This window comes from Aedes aegypti, chromosome 2 (assembly GCF_002204515.2).
Source record: "Aedes aegypti strain LVP_AGWG chromosome 2, AaegL5.0 Primary Assembly, whole genome shotgun sequence".
Classification (NCBI taxonomy): domain Eukaryota; kingdom Metazoa; phylum Arthropoda; class Insecta; order Diptera; family Culicidae; genus Aedes; species Aedes aegypti.
Window position 1 is genome coordinate 63,138,643 of NC_035108.1, and position 22,556 is coordinate 63,161,198.

The window sequence follows — 22,556 nt, forward strand, 5'->3', positions numbered from 1 at the left end:
GAAACAAAATTCAAAAAATATCAATAAACCGCTGCCAACAGAACAACTAACTGTCAAAACAAGCCGTGAATGATGCCAACAAAAATTTACCGCTAACGGCGTCACTCGTAAATAGTTTTCTAAAAAATAGTGAAAAAGTGCCCGAAAAGTTGATTCAAAAAGTGGTTTAAGCACACGGAAGCAGAATGGCACCGCGTAAGCGTAAAATAAAAGTGGTGGTCCCGTCCAGTTCGCCGGAAAAGGCCAAGTTCAGCGTCGTCGTCATACAGACCATTCTGAACGCGCAGGAGAACGAAACGAGCCACGCAAAGCTGATGAAAGAGCTGAAGAACATCTATCCGACGGTGAGCATTACCTAAGCATTACTATTACGAAATTTTTGATTTTTTGTTGCCGACACTCAACTCTTACGGATAAAACTGTCGAACAATGTTTTCTGTGCTGGAATCGTTATGGCCTAATTTTGTTTCTGGATTGAATTCCATAAAAAGCTAGGTTTACACGGAATAAGCAATACTAATTGCTTAACAAATTCGTTGCTCATCAGTGACTCCAACGGAACTTCTTCAAATAGTTCATTTCCGACGTTGAACATTAACCAGCAGGTCTCTTCTTAGAGAATTGACCACATCAGGTATTGAAAATGCTCAGCTCATGAGCAAAAATCAGCCTATTTTAGGCGCACTTGATGATCAGCTAAGGGGTAGGCCGTGATTTATCAAGCTCATTGAGCGTTGACGATCATTGATTGAACCTTGTGTGATCAGCGTAAATCAGCAACATAAATCAACTGATCACGGCAGTTTTTTGACCGAATCAAAGTGTATTCGTTGCTGTATGGTTTAACAGTGCTTAAATACATTTATTAATGTTTTCTAGACCATAGTGTGGTAGATAACACAATCCTACCAGTTATGCCACATACACAGATTTATCTGTAATTACACAGATTTTTTTCCTGGTCTTGCCTACAGATATCTGTGATCACAGATCACAGACTTTTCAGATAAAAAATATTTTTAGATTTGAGTATATTACACAAGTTTAGGACACCACTTTGAAAGATATAAAGCAGAAATGCTATTACTCTTTTTAGTTTTTTTTCTCAAAAACTTAAATTTTTCAAAAATTTTAGATAAAATTATGCATTTTTTTTCAGTAGAAATAGTTCAAATTAATAATTGTTGCCAAATACAGCTTTAATACGATTGCAAAGGTTCTTTTTTATCATACAAAATAAATTTTGGAATTTTTGATTTTTGCACAGATTTGTACCAAGATTTTTGGAAGTTGACCCGAGATAAAAAAGATTTTTTCGGCCGAAAACACAGATGAGATTCGGAAAAAATGTGGCAACACTGAATCCTACTTGGGCACGTGATTCGCTTTGGCAAGGGGTATTTCTCGGCCGAATTATTTTAAATTCTGCAATAGAAAGCACATCTGTACGACGCATTTTGTGGCCAAACATGAACCCAAAAGATTTCGAAAACTTCCCTGCCGCAGTAAATCCAAAGTGCCAAGAATAGGATCCGGCTCCCTATGTGATGCGTATATCTTTGCGTCGTGCTGTAGAAAATGGGGCGCAATTGCATTGAAGGCACGGAGTAATATCGATTGATGACCGTGCGTTTTTTGTACACGCAGTCTGAGAAATATATGCTTGCCGCACCCGTCTGGTGCTGTTGAGGGTTCTAGAGGACACCACTGCCCAGGTAAACTTGTTGATACCATTTTAACTAGATAGATTTTTGCAAACGTCGAACAATGATGCTCCTTGCAATAATTTTTACCGTGACATTTGGTTTGCTTTCATGGTACTGATGCGCTTTGGTGTTAAATCACTGTTGCTAAGTGATATGTTCAAGCTCATTGTTTACTTCAACAGTGATCGCTCATAATCGCAAACTGGAGTTTGACTGAGTGGCACAGTTCGCTCACAGACCATGGTCGCTATGATTGGGAAAAGCTCATGCTCACTACGATCGCTCACGCCTTCAATGCCTGGACCACATTATTGATACAAGTCTCTATTTCCAAAATATAAATTTGATCAGAATTTTTTCATGGAATTCTCTCAGATGCATCAGCTTTTCATCTATGGATTACTCCTACAACTCTTCTTAGCAACCCTAATATTTCAAAAAGTAAAATCCATGAATTTGTTAAAGGTTAATTCAAGGTTTCACACTAGTCAACACTATAGCAATTATTCGAGCTATTCCTCCGATCATTCCTCCACAAATCTTCCGGGGGATTCCGTCCGATGTTTCGTTTATTATTTTTGCAATAAAGATCTTAGCAATTTATCTAGGGTCAGTGTTCCCTTAGTGGACAGTCCCCTATAGTCGCACTAGTGGCTTTTTACGGCTGTTTGGCTATAAATCTTTTCAAAATATTTTTTGACATGAAGATCAGGAGCTATTTATCTAAGTACCATTGATACACAGCTTGATTTTGTTAAAAAAAATGATCGAAATAATTAGTTTTGCTTATAATTTGAGCTCCCTTGCGCCTATAGTAAACCTATTGTTCCTATAGTAGCACTACTGAGAGAAACTATGTTTTATTATACGAAATAAATAATGAATTAAGAACTTTTTTTACATCAAACGAAAGCTTTTGATCCACACTTCGAAGGAAAAATATTAAAGCTTTGTAAAAATACGGTTTTGATTAGTATTTTGCCAATGCCGTGATGCTAGTGCTACTATAGGAACAGAAATTAGAAATAGTGCTACTATAGGCACATGTATTCCTATAGTGGCACAAGCGATAATAAATACAAACAAATGAGTTTTCGTAGTTTTCATATTTTTTACACAAAACCAAGATAAAAAGCTTTCAGATGGTGTAAAAATAATGACGCTAGCGTTATTTTTCGATTTTATACGAATATTTGTTCTTAGCTATGCGGCTATTGGTACATCGACCCTAGTAGATCGTTCAAGACATCTTTTATTCGTTGAGGAGTTTTCTGGAAAATTTGTAAAATATTTTCTGAAGATATTTCTGAAAGAACCTTCTGAGCAATCTGTGAACTATTTTCTGAAGGTGAGAGAATTGAGAAAAAATTTTCCTTAATGAAATCTGACAATTTCTGAGGGAATAGGCTAGGGGAAGTGGTTCACCTAGCATGAATGAGGGATGTCACTGTACGCGCTGACATGCATAAAGTATGCTGATACTTTTTCAGCTGTGTCAGTGCATATCCAACTTATTTTCTTTGATTCAAAATCGTGAGATGAATGGATCATTAAAATAACCAAAACGGCCGCTATGAAAAGCATAGATACCGCCACCGTAGCCTTTTGTGTTTAACAGGACAGTAATGCAGTCACAATGTTAAATCCCATATACAATGGCGCCTTTGTTTTGATGCGGTGATCACTGGCAAAAACTACCTTCAATGATCCATTAGCAACAAACATCAACGACGCGTACAAATTTCAATGACAGCCTACTTCGCATTAAATTACAATTGCATCTCCCTAATCGCTTGTACATGCTACAACTAAAAGGTGGTTGTTTCGGTTTTCTCAAATTAATGGACTCCTTTTTTACTATTTCATTTATTTAAGGCTCAATCGCGTTTGACGCTTTACGAAGCCGAAATTCATTTTTTGTATACAATTTTATAACTTCTTAGAAGTCTTAGTACCGTAAAGTACCCATATTTCGCGCGCGCTCCTAATTTCGCTCACTGTTGTTTTGAACATGTTTGGCCAAAGAAATTTTTGTTGGCTAGTATTTTGAATAATTCTGCTTCAGTCAAGATAACATAACATGCAATTACAGTAGAAGCTTGTTATAACGACAACTTTTATAGCGACAAAAGCTCTCTATAGCGACATTTTTCGGTCCCTTGAAAAAATATTTTGATGTTATATCTATTCTTTATAACGACTTTTCTCTTTTACGACGGTTCCTTGCGATGTCGTTATTACAAACTTCGACTGTACTTAACCTTCCAGTCGTCGCGCGGTCCGTCTGAACCATCACGCTGCTGTTGTGAAAAAAGCGAGTTTTTTTTCACTAGTTTTGTACAAAATACAACAGCGCGACGATTGAAGTGTTAATCGAATACGTATAGTGGTTATCACGCCAAATGAGACGGCGTTGGTGGTCTGATGGCTACCGTTTCTGCTTTATAAGCAGAAGGTCATGGGTTCAATCCCAGGCCCGTCCCTTTCCTCGTACTTTGTAGTTGTATATCTCTCACTTGCTTCTGTCTTCCATTCTAAATCTATCGCACTCAAACTATTCGTTCATAGCAAACGCTAGAACCAGAGACGGACAAGAAACCGTTTCCCTAACGCTTCCATTCTTCCATGCCTTTCCTTACGCCTGATACATAGGCAGTCTGCTAACCACAAAAGCAAACCTCTCTGCCATGCCTTTCCCCAATCCATACACTCCGCATGAACTGGCGTAGATGCAGTCGGACTCCACGGTCTACAGTGGGCTAGTATAAGTGCAACATCATTTCTTCCCCCTTCCCCACATTGGTCTGCATTCTGACGTGGCAGGCGCCATTATAGCCTAAAAATAGAAGATCACCAGCACTTATACACTGAGGGTGTCTGTTAGTCCCAAGCAGTCATTCGGTTGGTTCCTTGTGTAAGTGCAGCTGATCTGGCTATACTGGAGTAGCATCCACGGGCGGCCAATCAAGCTCAAGCTCAAGCTCTATGTATAGTGGTTATCACGCCCAATGGTATGGGTGCCCTAGTGTAGATGTAGTTGTGAACCTTAGAGGAAAACAATACGCACTCAGTCTCGAAAACCACACAGAAACTGGGTGTAAATTTTTCAAATTGGGTAATATTTCCATATGCATTTTGATGAGTATGGAAAGCGTGTGCATGTTTCTTTGAGGTATACAAAAACAAACTGTGTATGACTAGCATATGCTAGTATTCGTGTGTTCAAATGTCACTAAGCTCTATTAATAACTATGTATAAAATGACAGTGAGCGAAATTAGGAGCCTGCGCGAAATATGGTAGCATCACGAAACTCGTGGCAACCTAAGGTTAATGGTCACATATGTTTTGTGTAGGATGAGCAGGAAGGGGAATAGGTGTCGAGGTTCACTGTAGCTCATCCGGGAGGTATCTCGAGGCAACCCAATTGTCGTATAGTAGCGTTGGTACCAACTTCTTCTGAGGGTATCAACTGCCGGAACTTTCACATTATTTATCGTCACCGAAAAATGATGGAAATGTTCAATCTTTATGATAAAAATATAGTTCTGTAAGTTTTTCAGCCATTTCAGTGGTGATTTAAAGGTGGCCGAAGTACAATCTAGGCTTCTACGAAAATTTCTATAAAGAAACAAAAAAAAATGTTTGAAAGACGGAAGTGTTTTTATACAAGTATATCTTATCAAGTTTAAGTCTAAACTTTTTCTTCATACCATTGGATGGATGGTAATGAAGAATGTTAGACAAATTTGACGGGCGATAATTCGTAAGCAATTTTTTCAATTCCATTTATGGTATAGTTCACAAAAACCCCACACATAATTTATTTAAAAAAAATGCAGCTTCGATGCTGAAGTTTTCTTCATAAAAGTCTCAGTAATAATGTTTTCAGAGTGCATAATGGTTTTACCACAGCCAAATAGACGTAACACTAATTCATCCCCAGTTCACACCATCATAATCTGGTTAGCATGTTGCACGAAATACTGTTTTGTGCAACAAGACCTGCAGATGGCGGTAGTGTGGTGAGGTTGAAAACATAGCGAATTTGAAATGATCGTTAAATGTGTAGTCCATGGAAATTTCGTCCGTATCAAGTCGGTTTGTATGTGGTTGTACCGTGAGTTTACTAGTTTCTCAAAACATTCCCATAAAATCTTCAAAAGTCTGTTTAAGTTTTTACACCAATTAATACTACAGCAATTTTCCCAATAATTCCTCCAATCGTTCATGAACAAAATTCTTTCGAGATTCTGTCCAATGTTTTTCGAGAAGTTCTTTTACTAAATACTGCGAAATGTTATCCAGAAATATGATCGATTTTCATGTTCGGTTATCTCAGCAAATTATCTCTGAAATCTTCCAAAAATTCCTCGAAAGTTCAGGAGTTTAAAACATACATAGGTTTTATCAAAGGTTACTTTAGGTTTTTATTTTTTCAAAAATACCTCACGTATTTGTTTTTCAGAAAAAATGTCTTGTCCTTTCTTCTGGAAAAAATCGCAAAAAAAAAACTTTCAAGACTTACTTTAGGAAATCTCATAGAATTAGTGCAGGAATTTCTACAGAAATCTTAGAAGGAATCTCTGGAGCAATTGCTGAAGGTATCTTCAGATAAATTTCTAGTTGAAATCTTATATAAATCCTGAAAGACAATTTTAAAGGAAATCCCTAGAAATTCCTGGAGGCAGTTCAGGAGAAGTTATAGATTGAATTTTGGAAGATGTTTTAACCAGCAAACTTGCAGGATATCTTAGGGAATTTTAATTTTTGGAGGAATTTTTATGATTTCCGAAATAATCTTGGTGGTAGTTGGTCCCTAGTGATTTATCCTACCTCCGTTCTGGTCACGATCTTCAGATTATCGTGATTCGTCAACATTCGTATTGATAAAGTGGAGGGACATGGTTGAAATGGAGTTTAAAAGAAACGAATGTCAGAACAGGTATCCACCGGCGACGCCAAACGGACCAACGTAATGTGGTGTAATTTGGGATTTGTGGATTGAATACTGATATTTTTTGCCAAGCATCAATATGGGTGACTTTCGAGGATAGCGAAACGTAAGAGGGGTTAGGACAAGGTTGTGGATTTACTGGGTAAATCCATCACATTGGGGTTATAACTCTGTGTCTTGTCAGGAATAGGGTCTGATTGGTATGGTAGTATGCAATAGAGTTCGGAATTGATAGACAGACTTTGAGGAAAGAAGTTTTGAAAGTAAGGCAGCAGCACCTTGGATCTTGGAGGGCGCAGGTCTGGAGAGTTGGGCAGCTGTTCATACTAGGTTACATTACGTAGAAAGTGGAATCTGTTTTGCCGTGCACAAATTATGGGAAGTATTTGAAAATGTTTTCTTGTTCAGATTGGGTAACGCAAGAGAGGATTTTTAGCTCTGCGTTATATTAGGAGGATATTATAGTGCATGGTCTACTGATGACTGTGTATTTTAAGGGTGATCGAATGAAAGCTTTGTTGAGTAAAGTTACCGTTGAATTTTTGCAGTTCGTAATTGTTTGGAAATGTTTGTCGGACAATAAGAAAATTTTCTAGGGTATTTGTTTGGATGCTAATGCATTATATTGATAAATCTAAGCGTATCACACGCGAAGCATAGCATAACCCAATGTATAATGAAGTTAGGTTCGAAGAAAGGATTAATATTTGATCACTTAAACTTTACGCTGCAAGATATTCTTAATCGTTTTTCTTTTCTTCTGATGTACAGGAATAACTGGTATATTTAGCTAAAATAATGAACAATCATACGCATAGAGCCTACGGGTCATGCAGTTAGGATTAAAATTAAAATAATATTGCGCATTTCTTTCACACCACAGGTTTATCGCAGAAGTTTTTACATGTGCGGAGGCGTTGGTAGAGGTGCGCGATTGCGTCGAGTCGGGTCGGTGTTTTCAGCGGACTCATTTTTCGCAAATCGAAGAATGAGTGCTCTGAGGGCATCAACATGATTCGATGAGGTCCCACACTTTTATTTGCGCTTTTGCACTTGTAAATGTCTTACTAAATAGGAATACTTTGTGTTAGGGAAAGTGCAGGAGAATAAAATATAATTCATTAGAATTTTCTGATATAGGCAGAGTTCACATGTTACTTAGGTATTTAACCCTCTAATACCCAACCCCGCCTTTAGACGGGGTACACTTTGGAATTTTGTGTATTTTTTTGTAGCTCGAAAATCAAAATGATTTTATTTTTGGCTTATACCTTGACTCATAACACGCATATAAGAAAAGTTTTTTATGACTTTTGAAACTTTTTTGTATTTTTAGAAATTGTTTGAAAAATTGCATTCTTATATAACCTACAAATGCCTGGGCTTCATTTAACGTGTAATATAAAAAATCGTACCTTTTATATTTTTCTACGATTAACCTATCACAAACGAAGAGCCTGGTGGTATTAAAATCATTTCAAACCTATTTTTCCGTTAGTTACACGGAAAATAAAATACGCTCCGAAAAAAAAATTCAAAATTTAATATTTTTAAAAATACCGTAACAATTTAAATTTTTATTATTGCCAAAAATCAACAACTAGAAAAGGCTTCAAGAAAAAATAAAAAAAAGCTAGGGATGTTCAAAAATAAAAATTATAAAAATCAAAAACCAAAATTTAAAAATTTGCGAATAAAAATAAATAAATGCCCAAAACGTGTTTAGAACGATTTTAGATAACGAAAAATAATACTTAAATCGAAAATAAAAATTTGGGTATTAGAGGGTTAAAAGCAAATGAGAATAGATAAACACTAATGGTCATATTTTTATATTTTCATTTCATCGCGGTCCTCATTGCTCGAGAGGAGACGACAAAACTCGAGGTGGATAGAATCGACGCAACTACGACACGGAAAAGAAACAGATGAGAAACTATCGATACATTTATTCAACTATAAAAACCACGTTTTAACGTAATGACTTTATTTCTTCTCGTTTCAGCAATCCAACAACCAAACCATCTCTACTATCTTTTCATTTCCTCTTCGTTACATTTATAGTCCCTCTGGCACTGAATCGAATGACGCATTCCGCTTTTTATTAGCGATGTCTTTGCTGTACGTTGAGCATGGTGTCGGAGGTGATGTGCTGTGTAGAACATCGGATGTTCTACACGGCACGCTACTTCCGGCATTTTGTTTGGCGTGCGGGATAGGCAGTGCTAGTGATGATATGAAGGCCGCTATTCGGTTTAGTGCCAGAGGGACTATATCTATTTAATGTATCTGAAGCTTGTGGGACCGCTTTAATTCCGGCGCCTGCTTGTGGAAGATCCCGGTGTACTAAACGGTATAGGACATGTTAACGGGGGAGGCTTGGTAGGTCCTCACCCAGCCCGTGTCTAGATGGGCGGATAATTGTCTGCCAGGGTGTGGATTGAGCAATTACAATTACAAATTACAAAATTCTTATGATTTCCGAAATAATCTTTGAAGAAATTCTATTTTTTTGGTACTTCTTGGGAAAATCCAGACTGAATTCTTGAGATACATTTGAGGCCCTTAAATATAGTAACTTTCAATTTCAAGTTTAGGAATCCATAAGGTTAAAATTTTTCTTGGCTTCACTGTACACAAAATATTTGCCAACGTTTGTCCTACCCATGGCTTCGAACGTGGACGCGCCTCTAGTATGACTCCACATTTAATCGTTCAGCGGAGAGACGTAAATATGATTAGTTAAAAAATCTATGAAAAAACTATGAACGGTTCGTCGCTAAAATCTTATTTATAAACTATTTTTTTACCAATTGATTTATTTGAGGCTCAATCGCGTTTAACACTTTACTGAGCCGAAATTAATTTTTGTATTTGTTTACAATTAAAAAGCTTTTTAAGCACCAAGTTTAGTATGAGGTGGAGCCAGGGTACTTGTGGCAACTCGAGGTTAGTGGACACACATATTTTAGGATGGGCTAGGGTGGGATTGGATAACAGGGTTCTCTGCAGCTTATCCGGGAGGTATGTCATGCTTGCTCTGTTGTCGTATCATGGCATATTGGGAAGAGAACGCAAGAGCATTAAACTTGTATACAACACAAGCGAAGAAAATCGTAAATAGACAACATATACGAGGGACCGAAATCCGTACACGTCATATAAATAGTACGCGTTTTGTATGAAGTGGACGGAATTAGATTCATTTTTTAGGTGTACGAATTTCGATCCCGCACGGTATACGAGATCGCGATAGCCCAACACATCTCTAACTGAAACATAGGGTTCTCTACCTCGGACTGCAAGGGTATCCAAAAGTTGAGCTCTGGAGACGTCCATATCCGGGCACCGCCAAACTACGTGATCGATGTCATCATAACCGGAACCACACCTATTACAAATATTGCTCAGCGCGAGTTTAATTCTATGCAAATGTGCGTCTAGCGAGTAATGGTTGGACATTGGGAGAGAGGCACAGATACTCACTCTTAAAAATTATGTAAATTACTGCGGACACTGCGGACGTAATTCATATTATGATTGAATGACACATGATGTAAGTGATGGAATGACGTAAACCTGGGAGGGAGGCACAGATACTACACAGGAAATATAGAACAACGTTTGTTTGAACTGCAAGATAACTCCAGCTTGCCAACAACAATCTAGGCAGGCTTGGGGAAAATCGTTAGTTTTCTTTTGTTGTGTACTTTCGATCTTTCCTGACAAACATGGAAAAAGGGCCACAGTTTTCTATGCACTAAATATTCATTTTCATTGGAAAAAGTAAAACGATACGTTTTTCAATGCTTTATATTCAATCAGATTGAAAGGTGCTCACGTGACATTACTTGCATTGTGTGCATGAATTGATTTTCATTCGATTTTTGTCGCTTTTGATGAAATGCGAAAATGTGTTTTAATCAGTTACGCGCTTTTTCCATGTTAGTCCAATGTTTGAGATCTGGAATCCTACACGCAAAAAAATTGTGCGGTAAAAACTACCATTTTAGGGGGTTAACTTAAGCGCTCACACCGGCAATTTTCAGCAGACCAGAAATGCGCTTGATTTTACCATGTCTGTAGTTGGAATCATATTGTTGTAAATTATTTCTGTCAAATGTACCGGTAATGCGGTGGGGTGTACCGTAAACATAGTAAATTGGTCTGAATTTCCATGGTAGTTTTAAGAATGGGCGTAGTCAGCTAAAATAGTTATTTTTACTACAGATTTTTTTCCCGTGTAGTGACAGTTCGTGACAGCGGAATCCCGGCTCACTATGACGTACAGACATTTTGTATTGGTTTCTCCCTCCCAGACGTAAACATGTGTTCTTAAAGATGTACCGTGAAGGCCCCATACTCTGCGCACTTAAGGCTTTTCAAATTTCAAACAGCTGTAATTAATTGAAAACAGAACGCAATACTCTGAAATTTTGGGAGAAAATACTTATTGATCTTATGTATAAGGAAAAAATATAAAAGCATCACTTAGTAATGATTTTTATCGCAAATTTTTATTTTTTCTCGCGGGTGTCCGTGTTCCTAACTCTGCGCACTCATTTTTGCAATGCTCCTTATTCTGCGCATTTAGGTTCCTAACTCTGCGCACTCGATAAATTGTTTATAACAGTTGAAATATTTTACTAAAAGCATTACTAGCATTTAAACTCTGAATTAATCTTCATTTTCTTGCTTTATGCGGCTTTACGTCCCCAGTGGAGCGTGGAATGTCTCTAACATAGAAGTTTACTAGGTGAAGTGAATTTTATCTATAATTCAATCCAACTCTCAAAATAATCGAAATCATCATATGATTTCCAAAACATGTAATAAACTTAGTTTTCTAAAATCTAAACGAACCTACAAAAAGGGTACAAACTAAGTCTTTTTTGCGTTCACCCTTGGCGTGTAAAGGACAATTAGCTTTGACTGTTTATGTATTTTCACTAGAAATTATGAAAACCAAATTTTCTTCGGTTCAGTTCGGGTCCGGGTTTGGCATTAAATAATTTTCCCAGATTCGAGTTTGAAGAAAATAAATAAGAAGCAGGTTCTGGTTTGTTATATGTGAAACCCGAACATTTCTACTAAATGCGAAGAGTAGTTTAAGCGAAAGGGTATATTCATTCTTAATGTATTGTTCATCACTCAATCGAGAAGTATCGCCGCCCTAGCGTGACGTAATTATTGAGCGATTCCTATTGCAGATCAATAACAGTATGTAGGTATTTTATTGGCGTTTCAATATAGCAAAGACGATTAAAACCTCAATGCTCAATTACTCGATATTGATTCATGAAACTATACAAAAAATCAAAATTATTTGATGGCATGGTTAGGGATCATTGAAAAGCTACGTCCATCGTTGAGAGGATGAAGAGGATAGAAAAATGTGACAATGCATGCATTAGGTACTGTGAAAATCACGATCCTTCAGTTTGTGAATGATGGACGTCATTTTTTAATCTTCCCTTACTATGATGGTCCCTTCAAATAATTTCCCAAAGCATTTCTATTCCATATCTCGATGGTATCGACAAGTCGATGGTTCCCTTCAATATCGACCTCTGGAGGGTTGATTGTATGTTGAAAATAACGTTTTATAACTGCTGCGCATAGTAAGGAACATAGTTGAAAAATGGTTCCTTACTATGCGCACTTAAGAAGAATAAGAAAATGAAGAGAAAATAAGTTGCATTTTACCAGTGATGATTGCTCGATAAACAAACTAGTGCCTACATACTAAAAATCTGAATTATATTCTCTTTAATTTGCTTCAAATGACTTAAGTGATGAGGTACTCCCTTAGCATTTTTGCTAACGGGCAGTCAATTTGGACGTTTTTCAATATTTTTAAAGCTATTTTATTTTTTATTAAAGTAATAAACGTAAATTTGCCAAGAAAATTCTTCGCGTGCTTTTTTATTACTATTGTAGCAATATATCAAAAAACAAATTTTAAACAAAAATTAAGTATTTTACCAGATTTTGGTGGATTTTGGTAATAGTGCGCAGAGTTAGGAGCTGCGCAGAGTTAGGAGCCCTCACGGTATTGAACGAAAAATGTAATTTCACATGTCGAAGGACATGAAAACGATGCCACTATGATAAGCATTTCCCGAATCAGACACCATCGAATTTAAAATGTGACACAAAGTCACGTCATTTGGCTCGCTTCTTTTATGTGCATCCAAAAGACGTAAAATCACATGATTTTTTCGCTGTTTGTACACACAAAATATGACACAAAGTTATTTCTAATTGCAAGAAAACTTCAGCTTGCCAACGACAATCAAGGCATACTTGATGAAAATCGCTAGTCTTCTTTTGTTGTATGCTTGGTTGTATGCCATTTTTAACCATGACGTAAAAGCCGATCTGCTATAATAAATCTGATAAACATATGCTTTCCACCGTAAACAGCCTGATTTTTTTTTCTTAAAAATTCTATAATACAAAATTCTATCAATTTTACACTAATACAGTTTATTTAATACGTTTTAATTACTTTTATTGCGAAAATGTGTTCATATTTTTTTTTAAATTCAATGAGCAGTGAATGGCGTCTTTAAGGTACAACATTCAAAATCGAATCAGTTTGTTCGTCGTTCCGAAAAAAAAGCATGCAATACCTACAAATCACAAATTTCCAACGTTTCTTCCACAGGTGACTCATGAGTCGTTCATGAAGTCTTTCATCCAATCGCTGAAAGGTGCCATGCAGCATGACGAAACCAACGAGTACGCGAACAATCGGCTCAAGTTGTGTGCCAAGTTCATTGCGGATCCTGATCATACCGAACAGGAGATCACCCATCCGATCATTATCACTGCCTTCGATTGGCTGCTGAATACGATCAGTCCGGCAGCAATCGTCAGGTTTCGTATTTGTCAGTTCGTTAACCTGGTGTTGAACGCAATGGGACCGGAAGCCTCACTGGACGACGACATCTGCGACAAGATCCTACGCTACATGTTGGAACGAATGCGTGATGTTGCACCGAATGTACGTGTCCAGGCTGTGCTGGCCCTGCAGCGGCTGCAGAATCCGGACGACACGGAAGATTGCGTCTTCAGGACGTACATCTACCACTTGGATACGGATCCTTCGCCGAAGGTTCGCCAAACGATCATATCGTCGCTAGGGCGAAACTACCGTACCATTCCGTACATCATCGAGCGCCTATGGGATGTTGAGGAACGTGTCCGCCGGCATACATATCTACAGATGAGCAGTTATCCGGTCAAGCAGTACAAGGTTGCCCAGCGGTTGACCTTTTTGGAGCAAGGACTGAACGATCACTCGGAGGCGGTCAGGAAGGTGGTGAAGAACGTGATGATTCCCCAGTGGTTCGAATCGTACCAGAAAGATTACGTGGCCTTTGTGAAAGCGTTGAAGATCGATGCCGATGAGAAGGAGCTGGTGCGGTTCCGTAATACCGGAAAACTGGCGCTGTTTGAGATTTTTTCGTACGTAGTTTGTGGAAAATGTTCGTGGAAAAAGCGATTGAGTTCTAAATGTTGTATAATTTTAGGAAATACGGAATTGCAGACGCTATGACCATGCTGGGTATGCGAGAAGATGACAAGACGGTTCCGTTGGAAAATTTAACCATCGAGACTGCAGTTTGCTGGCAGGCGCTGTTGGAATTTCTGCAGAAGACCGAATCGGACGAATTGGATAGTTTGATGGTGGACCTGTCCACGTTCTGTAGCTACATTAAAGTGTAAGTGTTTGTGAAAAAGGTTTCTTTTTGGAGTCTTGGTCTCTATTTTGAGGAAAGTCTCTAGAAAGTCTACATTTTTTAATGAAAGATCTCTGACGTCTCTATTTTAATCAAAACGATCTCTAAAGTCACTTTTTTTAACTGCATGCAGAACAGTGAATCCTGTTACAAAATTCGTGATGCTCTAAAGAAATATACAAAGACTATTACGTGTTTATTCAAGAGGTTGTCCAGGACGGTTTTATCGGATTCCTCGGGAAAAAGCTTGAGGAATTCTACTAGTGTTTTCCCAGAGATCCCGGATTTTTTTTATTTTGTTTTTTTTCATACAATTGTTTAATATTTGTTTAGAAGCTACCTTCAAATTTATCTGGAATCATTCCTGGAATTTCCTGTAAAAAATAATTGAAGACTTCGTTGGGAAACTTTTTAGGAATTTCTGGAGGAATTCCTGAAGGAATCTCTGGAACTCTTGATGGTATTCAAGAGAAATTCCTGGTTGAAATCTTGAAGAAAACCTGTAGGTATTGCAGGAAACTCTAAGAAATCCCTTCAAACAAATCTGAAGGAAATACTGTTTGAATTCTTGATGGGGTTTTAAACGGAGGAGGTTCTAAGGATATCTATAACAGAATCAGTGCATAAGGAATTGAAGGCTTTTTTCGAATATTGTCAAAGACACCTTTGAAGATATTATTAGTGAAATCTATAAAGTTGGGTATCCTTAGGAGAGTTCATGGTACAATTCATTAAAGTGTCTTGAATTCTTGGATAAAATCATGAAAAAACATAGAGTACCGTGAGGGCTCCTAACTCTGCGCAGCTCCTAACTCTGCGCACTATTACCAAAATCCACCAAAATCTGGTAAAATACTTAATTTTTGTTTAAAATTTGTTTTTTGATATATTGCTACAATAGTAATAAAAAAGCATGCGAAGAATTTTCTTGGCAAATTTACGTTTATTACTTTAATAAAAAATAAAATAGCTTTAAAAATATTGAAAAACGTCCAAATTGACTGCCCGTTAGCAAAAATGCTAAGGGAGTACCTCATCACTTAAGTCATTTGAAGCAAATTAAAGAGAATATAATTCAGATTTTTAGTATGTAGGCACTAGTTTGTTTATCGAGCAATCATCACTGGTAAAATGCAACTTATTTTCTCTTCATTTTCTTATTCTTCTTAAGTGCGCATAGTAAGGAACCATTTTTCAACTATGTTCCTTACTATGCGCAGCAGTTATAAAACGTTATTTTCAACATACAATCAACCCTCCAGAGGTCGATATTGAAGGGAACCATCGACTTGTCGATACCATCGAGATATGGAATAGAAATGCTTTGGGAAATTATTTGAAGGGACCATCATAGTAAGGGAAGATTAAAAAATGACGTCCATCATTCACAAACTGAAGGATCGTGATTTTCACAGTACCTAATGCATGCATTGTCACATTTTTCTATCCTCTTCATCCTCTCAACGATGGACGTAGCTTTTCAATGATCCCTAACCATGCCATCAAATAATTTTGATTTTTTGTATAGTTTCATGAATCAATATCGAGTAATTGAGCATTGAGGTTTTAATCGTCTTTGCTATATTGAAACGCCAATAAAATACCTACATACTGTTATTGATCTGCAATAGGAATCGCTCAATAATTACGTCACGCTAGGGCGGCGATACTTCTCGATTGAGTGATGAACAATACATTAAGAATGAATATACCCTTTCGCTTAAACTACTCTTCGCATTTAGTAGAAATGTTCGGGTTTCACATATAACAAACCAGAACCTGCTTCTTATTTATTTTCTTCAAACTCGAATCTGGGAAAATTATTTAATGCCAAACCCGGACCCGAACTGAACCGAAGAAAATTTGGTTTTCATAATTTCTAGTGAAAATACATAAACAGTCAAAGCTAATTGTCCTTTACACGCCAAGGGTGAACGCAAAAAAGACTTAGTTTGTACCCTTTTTGTAGGTTCGTTTAGATTTTAGAAAACTAAGTTTATTACATGTTTTGGAAATCATATGATGATTTCGATTATTTTGAGAGTTGGATTGAATTATAGATAAAATTCACTTCACCTAGTAAACTTCTATGTTAGAGACATTCCACGCTCCACTGGGGACGTAAAGCCGCATAAAGCAAGAAAATGAAGATTAATTCAGAGTTTAAATGCTAGTAATGCTTTTAGTAAAATATTTCAACTGTTATAAACAATTTATCGAGTGCGCAGAGTTAGGAACCTAAATGCGCAGAATAAGGAGCATTGCAAAAATGAGTGCGCAGAGTTAGGAACACGGACACCCGCGAGAAAAAATAAAAATTTGCGATAAAAATCATTACTAAGTGATGCTTTTATATTTTTTCCTTATACATAAGATCAATAAGTATTTTCTCCCAAAATTTCAGAGTATTGCGTTCTGTTTTCAATTAATTACAGCTGTTTGAAATTTGAAAAGCCTTAAGTGCGCAGAGTATGGGGCCTTCACGGTAATACCTTCTTGTTGAACAGCTGAGTCATCTCACTCTTGTCTCCTGGTTTATGTTTGATTTCGTTTTGATATTTCTTTGGTTTCTGTTTGTTCTCTTTTTGGTTTCTTTAACGATCCTTTTTGATCACATTTGGTCCTTCAGACATGTGGTCCTTAAAGTTCCTATTTTAAAGACTACTACCAAATCTGAGATTTTTTGCTTTCGTACAAAATATTTATCTTCTGACTATTACAGGTTTGCGGAAACCCCGACTGCTTGCAACTATATCCGTCTGCTAGCTGAAGATCCTTCGATGATAACCGACAAACTGCAAAAAATGTACTTCCAGTCGATGCTGCAAATCCTGCTGGAGATCGTCGATTCTTACGACTTCGGTGACGAATTCGGTAGGGAGACATTGAAGAAGATCCTTTCGGATGTGCTCTGTTGTTGCGACCTGGACGAGGACAACGTAAAGATTATTCTATCGATCTTCGAGCGCCTGATCGGGGATGTTGAAACTAGGTTCAAGTTCTTCGTTGATTTGATCAACAGCGTTCTTGAGCCGTCCCGAACTGATGTTTCCAATTCGTCTCGTTCTTTGGTGGAGGAGTATCTGGAGAAGAACCCGGACAAGAGCCTCCAGATGCAGATCACTCGGCTGAGACTTACGATCATGGACCTAAAGGAACAGGAAATGGACAAGGTCAACCGAAAAGACTACGCCGGAGCACAGAAGGTTGCCGAAGAACTGAACGTTGCAAACGAAGAGTATGCTGCATTGTTGAAGCCAATTCTGATGGAGGTCTCGTCAACCAGTGAAGGAAGCTCGCTGTTTAGAGAATCCATGCTAAAACCGAAAAAGATCACCAATGCAACCATCAACAAGTGCTTGCAGATATCGTTCTATCTAGTGAACAGTTCAACGGTGCTATCTTTGACACCGATCGTGTGTGAATTGTACAAGACCTTCATCAGTCGTTATGTGGAATCGGCTGAGATTGCTACCAGAGATTGGGCTTTACGTTGCTCCGTTGCGTTCAGCATGTTGTACGATGGGCTGTCGAAAGAAACTTTCCAGCTACTGTATCATCAGTTCTTCCGGAACCATTGTACGAGAATTTGGCAAACTTCGATCGAAGGTATCTTCGAGCTCATGGATCACTACGGATTTGAGCATTTTGACGTCGAATCGAAGAAAGATGAGTCCAGAAAGAACACACGCCAGCTGTTCAACACGATGGACTATTTAGACCAGGACGATGATGCAAACACGTCCAGCACCGGAACGGGTGTGGATCTGATGCGAATGATGACCCACTTTTTCGAAACCTGCGAAGACAATGTAATTTGTTCGGCCATCGTTGACGGTTTTTGTCGGTTGATACTCCACGGTCACTGCACCTCGCAGGATATCATGTCCAAGTTGCTGCTGAAATATTTCAACCCCACCACCGAACCGAAGACGCAGCAAATCTTGGGCATTTTCTTCGAGTGTTTGATCAAGAAAAAGCGCCAGGAAATCCTACAGAAGGCTTTGCTCCACACACTGTTCACGATTCTGGAGGCGCCCAACGACAGCCCTCTTCAGGAGGTGAAACCGGAACACGTGGTGAAATTTGTCATCGATTCGACCAAGCCGGTGTTTTGCAGCCCGGGCTTGAATCCGCACAACACGATTGCGATATCGTTTCTGCAGGTGAGATTCAGTTTTGATCCTTATTAGCCTTCTGTCTGTGTCAAACAAAGTTACGTTGCCTGTTCCTTGGGGTTACGTCCCCCAAATTCGAATAATTCGCGATGTTGATGCTATTTTGGAAAGAAAATTTAATTCAGTTATACTAAGATAAAGGGATAAAGGGAAATAGTTTATTGTGAGAAGCAATTATTGTGGAAAAAAGTTCATATAAGTATAGCAAAATTTTGCAAATTTGGACGAAACAGTTTATGAACAAAAATGGAACAGAAACAGTTTAAAAAATATGCTTCCTTCAGTACAGATTTACAACAAAGCAAGAGCTGCTCTATTACACATTGATTAGATGGGAATTTCACCGCATGATGGCACTAGCTCAGAAAACAACTATGACATGCTGTAATCTATAGATCTTAGGAAGGTTCTTTGTTATAATGATTTAGAAAATTGGTGTCTTCGGCAAAAATTGGTTGGTTCATGAGCTATACGGTGCATGTTTGCTTGGTTCAACATTATTTAGATGGCGTTAGTGAGCTACAAAAACGTTAAACTTATACTGTATTGAACAATTTATACATTTGCAACTTTCACAATTTTCTATACACAATAACTAGACCTTAATTGTCACAGCATATCAAACATAACTTGAATAAGTATTTGACTTTAGTTTTCAAAATAGAGTCGGAAGTACAACAGGTCACATCGTGACATAGCTGTTCGGACATATGGCGGCAGCTTGGGCACGTCAGGAGTTAATTATCAGTATTAACCTCCTTTTTTTCGAGCAGCCTAGATAGCCGCGTAGTGTCGGTAGCGATTGTTTCAATTGGCTAAGAATTAACACTACAGACTGCTTGTTCCGGTGGTAAAAGTCCATCTCACATGTGACCCCTAATTTATGGTGTGATGCGTACCGTGCCTAGGAATGAATGATTGTGAGGGCTTAAATAAAACCTAACCGCTAAGCCTGTGGAGTACCAGGGCGCCCTCTGTAGTATTGTGCCCTTTCTATGCTACCCGGAGCAATGGCGCAGGTGATTTTGTCTTTCTCCGAGATAATCGGCTGCCCTTCTTCAGTCTCTAATCTGAGGCTAAATAAGGGTGGTATTATAAATATGTTGCTATTCAATTTAAATTATCACCTATATGGTTTCGCATTATGCGTCTTACACAGTGTATTCTGTGCTTTTTCGCCTTTGACGACTTTCAATAGATACCTATCTGTTTTTTCGCTGCTGGTCTTTGGTCTTTTTCGTGCTGAGATTGCAAAAAGCTCCTGCCTAGTTTGGATAGTGGCTTCGGTTAGGATAGCTTAGATCAATCTTCAGCATAAAAGAACAGCAACGATCAATCTTTGCAGACTCTTGCAAATTGTACAGCCCAAGTGACGCTACTTTAAGAACCTTACTTTCGTAAGGGGAACTTCTATTTAGGTAACCTTGTGGACCCAGTTGTTGCTACTTTCAGCAAACTTGAAATGGCAAACTCTCGCTCCATGCCCCGCACATGCGTACTCGTTAATAACGCAATCGTTGCTACACTCATTTCTGAGTTAACTACCAGAGATGTATGTGCTGTCACAATCGATGTTTCTGTTGGTGACCTCAATAGGAAATACGTCTATTGTTCGGTATACTTACCACATGATCAACCGGGATTATCACAGAAGGCCGAATCACAAAAGACCGAATCATGATAGGCCAAATCACAAAAAGCCAAATCACAGAAGGCCGCATTAAAGTTACAAACCTAAAGAATAAAGCTCGGATATGAAAAGAACAAGTCCATGCTTTGTTAAATGCAGTCATGTTAGTAAACAGTGCAAAATTTACATGCATAGAGGCACTAAGGCGGCAGAAGGCCGCCGATGTCTCCGATATCTGAACGTTTTGTATAGCATCTATTCGGTGTCATGCAAACAGCAAACCCAGGTGTTTGCCCGGTATAATGCAAGCAGGCGATGTTTTTCCATTTTTAGGTCCGACGAGCGACAGCGAGTTCGGACAGCAAGCTTTTGCCCGGTATAATGCCAATATAGTCTTTTACACAACAAGCAGAAGAATGATTTCTGAGATAGGGTATAACAAGTGTTTAAGTGATCATAAGAATACCACGCAGAGAAAAGATTTTTAGAATCAATAATATTCTGTATTGAAATCAACAGAAACAATTATCATTTCTCGGCTAATAATATATTTTTTCAACACCAAACCTTGTTGTTTTAAAAAAAATATTTTTTTGTTTCTAAAATCAGTCGTCAACACAAACAAATAATAGTTTTTTTGAATTCATAATAAATATATTTGTTTATACAATACCTTATGTTGGAACAAAAAATAACTGTGTTGCATTTAAAATTTATATTTTTTGAAACAAAAAAAGTATTTTTTAAAACAAAAAAAGTATTTTTTAAAACAAAAAAGTACATTTTTGATTCAATATTTAATTTTTATTTATGTAGGATTTATTCATTATTTTCTATTTAATTTGAAATGATCATAAATAAAAAGACTATTTTCTCTCCATTTAGATTTTATTTATATCTGATTTACAAATAATCATATTCAATCTATGCATGCAATTCGTCCGGTCAGCCAAGAATGGCGGCGGTATCAATTCTTGAATTTCCTTCCGTTCCAGGATTTTCAGAATTTATAGATAGTATTGATTTTCTAGAGAAAAACAATCGAACAATGCGTATAAGTTCGTATATCAGATGGTTACATGGAAACAAGACAATTTCTTACCCTGAAGACGATTGATAATTTCTTCAGAGATTCCAAAACTCAGCAAAAAATTCACCGTCACTAACTTCCTCAACTTCCATTACCAAAACTTCTTCTTATGTTGAATCCATTTTGAGTTTTGTTTGAAATCATGGAAATGGCGTCTGACAAGCCGTGCGTACATAATATCGAAAAAAACATACACACTCATATAATAAATATGTATGTGTGTAAATATTAGGGTTTTTTGAAACCAAAAAACTTTTTTTGAAAACAAAACAGATTATGTCAACAATCAAAAAAATATTTTATTGAATCTACGCAACTTATGTTCCCATCAGTTTGGTGTAAAAACAACAATTAAAATTTTTGGAACAACAAAATTTAATATTTGTATTCAACAAAAATAATTGTAATTTTTAAAAAATATTTCAATAATATTTATTTTTGAAACAAAAACGTCTGTTTTCTCTGCGTGACTAAGTTTACTAAGAATACTTTTCATCGTATAATGCCCGTTCGATTTTGACTCGGTTTGAATTTGGCAACACGGAAATCCATGTACTTAAAAATGGATCATGGTCAGTCACAAATCCTGTCAATCTTAATGTTTCTGTGGGCCTATTTATGACTTACCATTTCAAAATAGGTTAATTTAATTCGTGGTCATTATTACGGTGATACAAGTTTTAATAAAAACAATCATTAAATTTTGGAACGGTTCAACTTAGGCAACATACAAATTTTTGGCATGTTGCCAAAATCGAACACGCACTGTATACCCTTTTTTTCGCGAGGTTTTTATACTTATGTTGTACAAAACACAACAGCGCGACTACTTAAGCTCCAATTATAGATTTTTTTTGTGTCTGTCAGCTAAGCTGGCGCTGATACACTTAAGAAACACTAACCATACACTCTTATTCAGCTAGTAATGTTACTTGTGCATCTTGTAGGTGAAGATAAATCGAAGCCAAACCTTAAATTTTCAAAAGCACAAATTTGTAGAACCAAACATCCGTTTAAGCTAAAAACTTAATCGATTGATTACTAGCTGGTGGTCACCAATCGAATAAGTTTTCAGCTAAAACGTGTGTTCGGTTCTCTAGATTTGTGCTCTGAAAATTTTTAAGTTTGGCATCGATTCATCTTCACCTTAACCTACTGTAAAAATGTCTATAATATTGTAGAAAAATGTGCTGAATGTTTGTAGCTGTCACAAAAATTTATTTTAAAATTTCGGCCTTCCGTGATTCG

The 22,556-nt window shown here is 37.4% G+C and overlaps 1 protein-coding gene across 1 annotated transcript in view; it reads left to right on the plus strand.

Annotated features, from left to right (window-relative positions):
• The first annotated feature begins 44 nt into the window (after positions 1-44).
• Positions 45-22,556, plus strand: part of LOC5574288 (condensin complex subunit 3) — a 31,359-nt gene continuing 8,847 nt past the window's right edge. The window contains exons 1-4 of the mRNA XM_001661280.2: positions 45-344; positions 13,333-14,135; positions 14,201-14,392; positions 17,133-18,576. Of these exons, the coding sequence (XP_001661330.2) occupies positions 186-344; positions 13,333-14,135; positions 14,201-14,392; positions 17,133-18,576 (2,598 nt within the window). The 5' untranslated portion in view covers positions 45-185. The remainder of the gene's footprint in view (positions 345-13,332; positions 14,136-14,200; positions 14,393-17,132; positions 18,577-22,556) is intronic.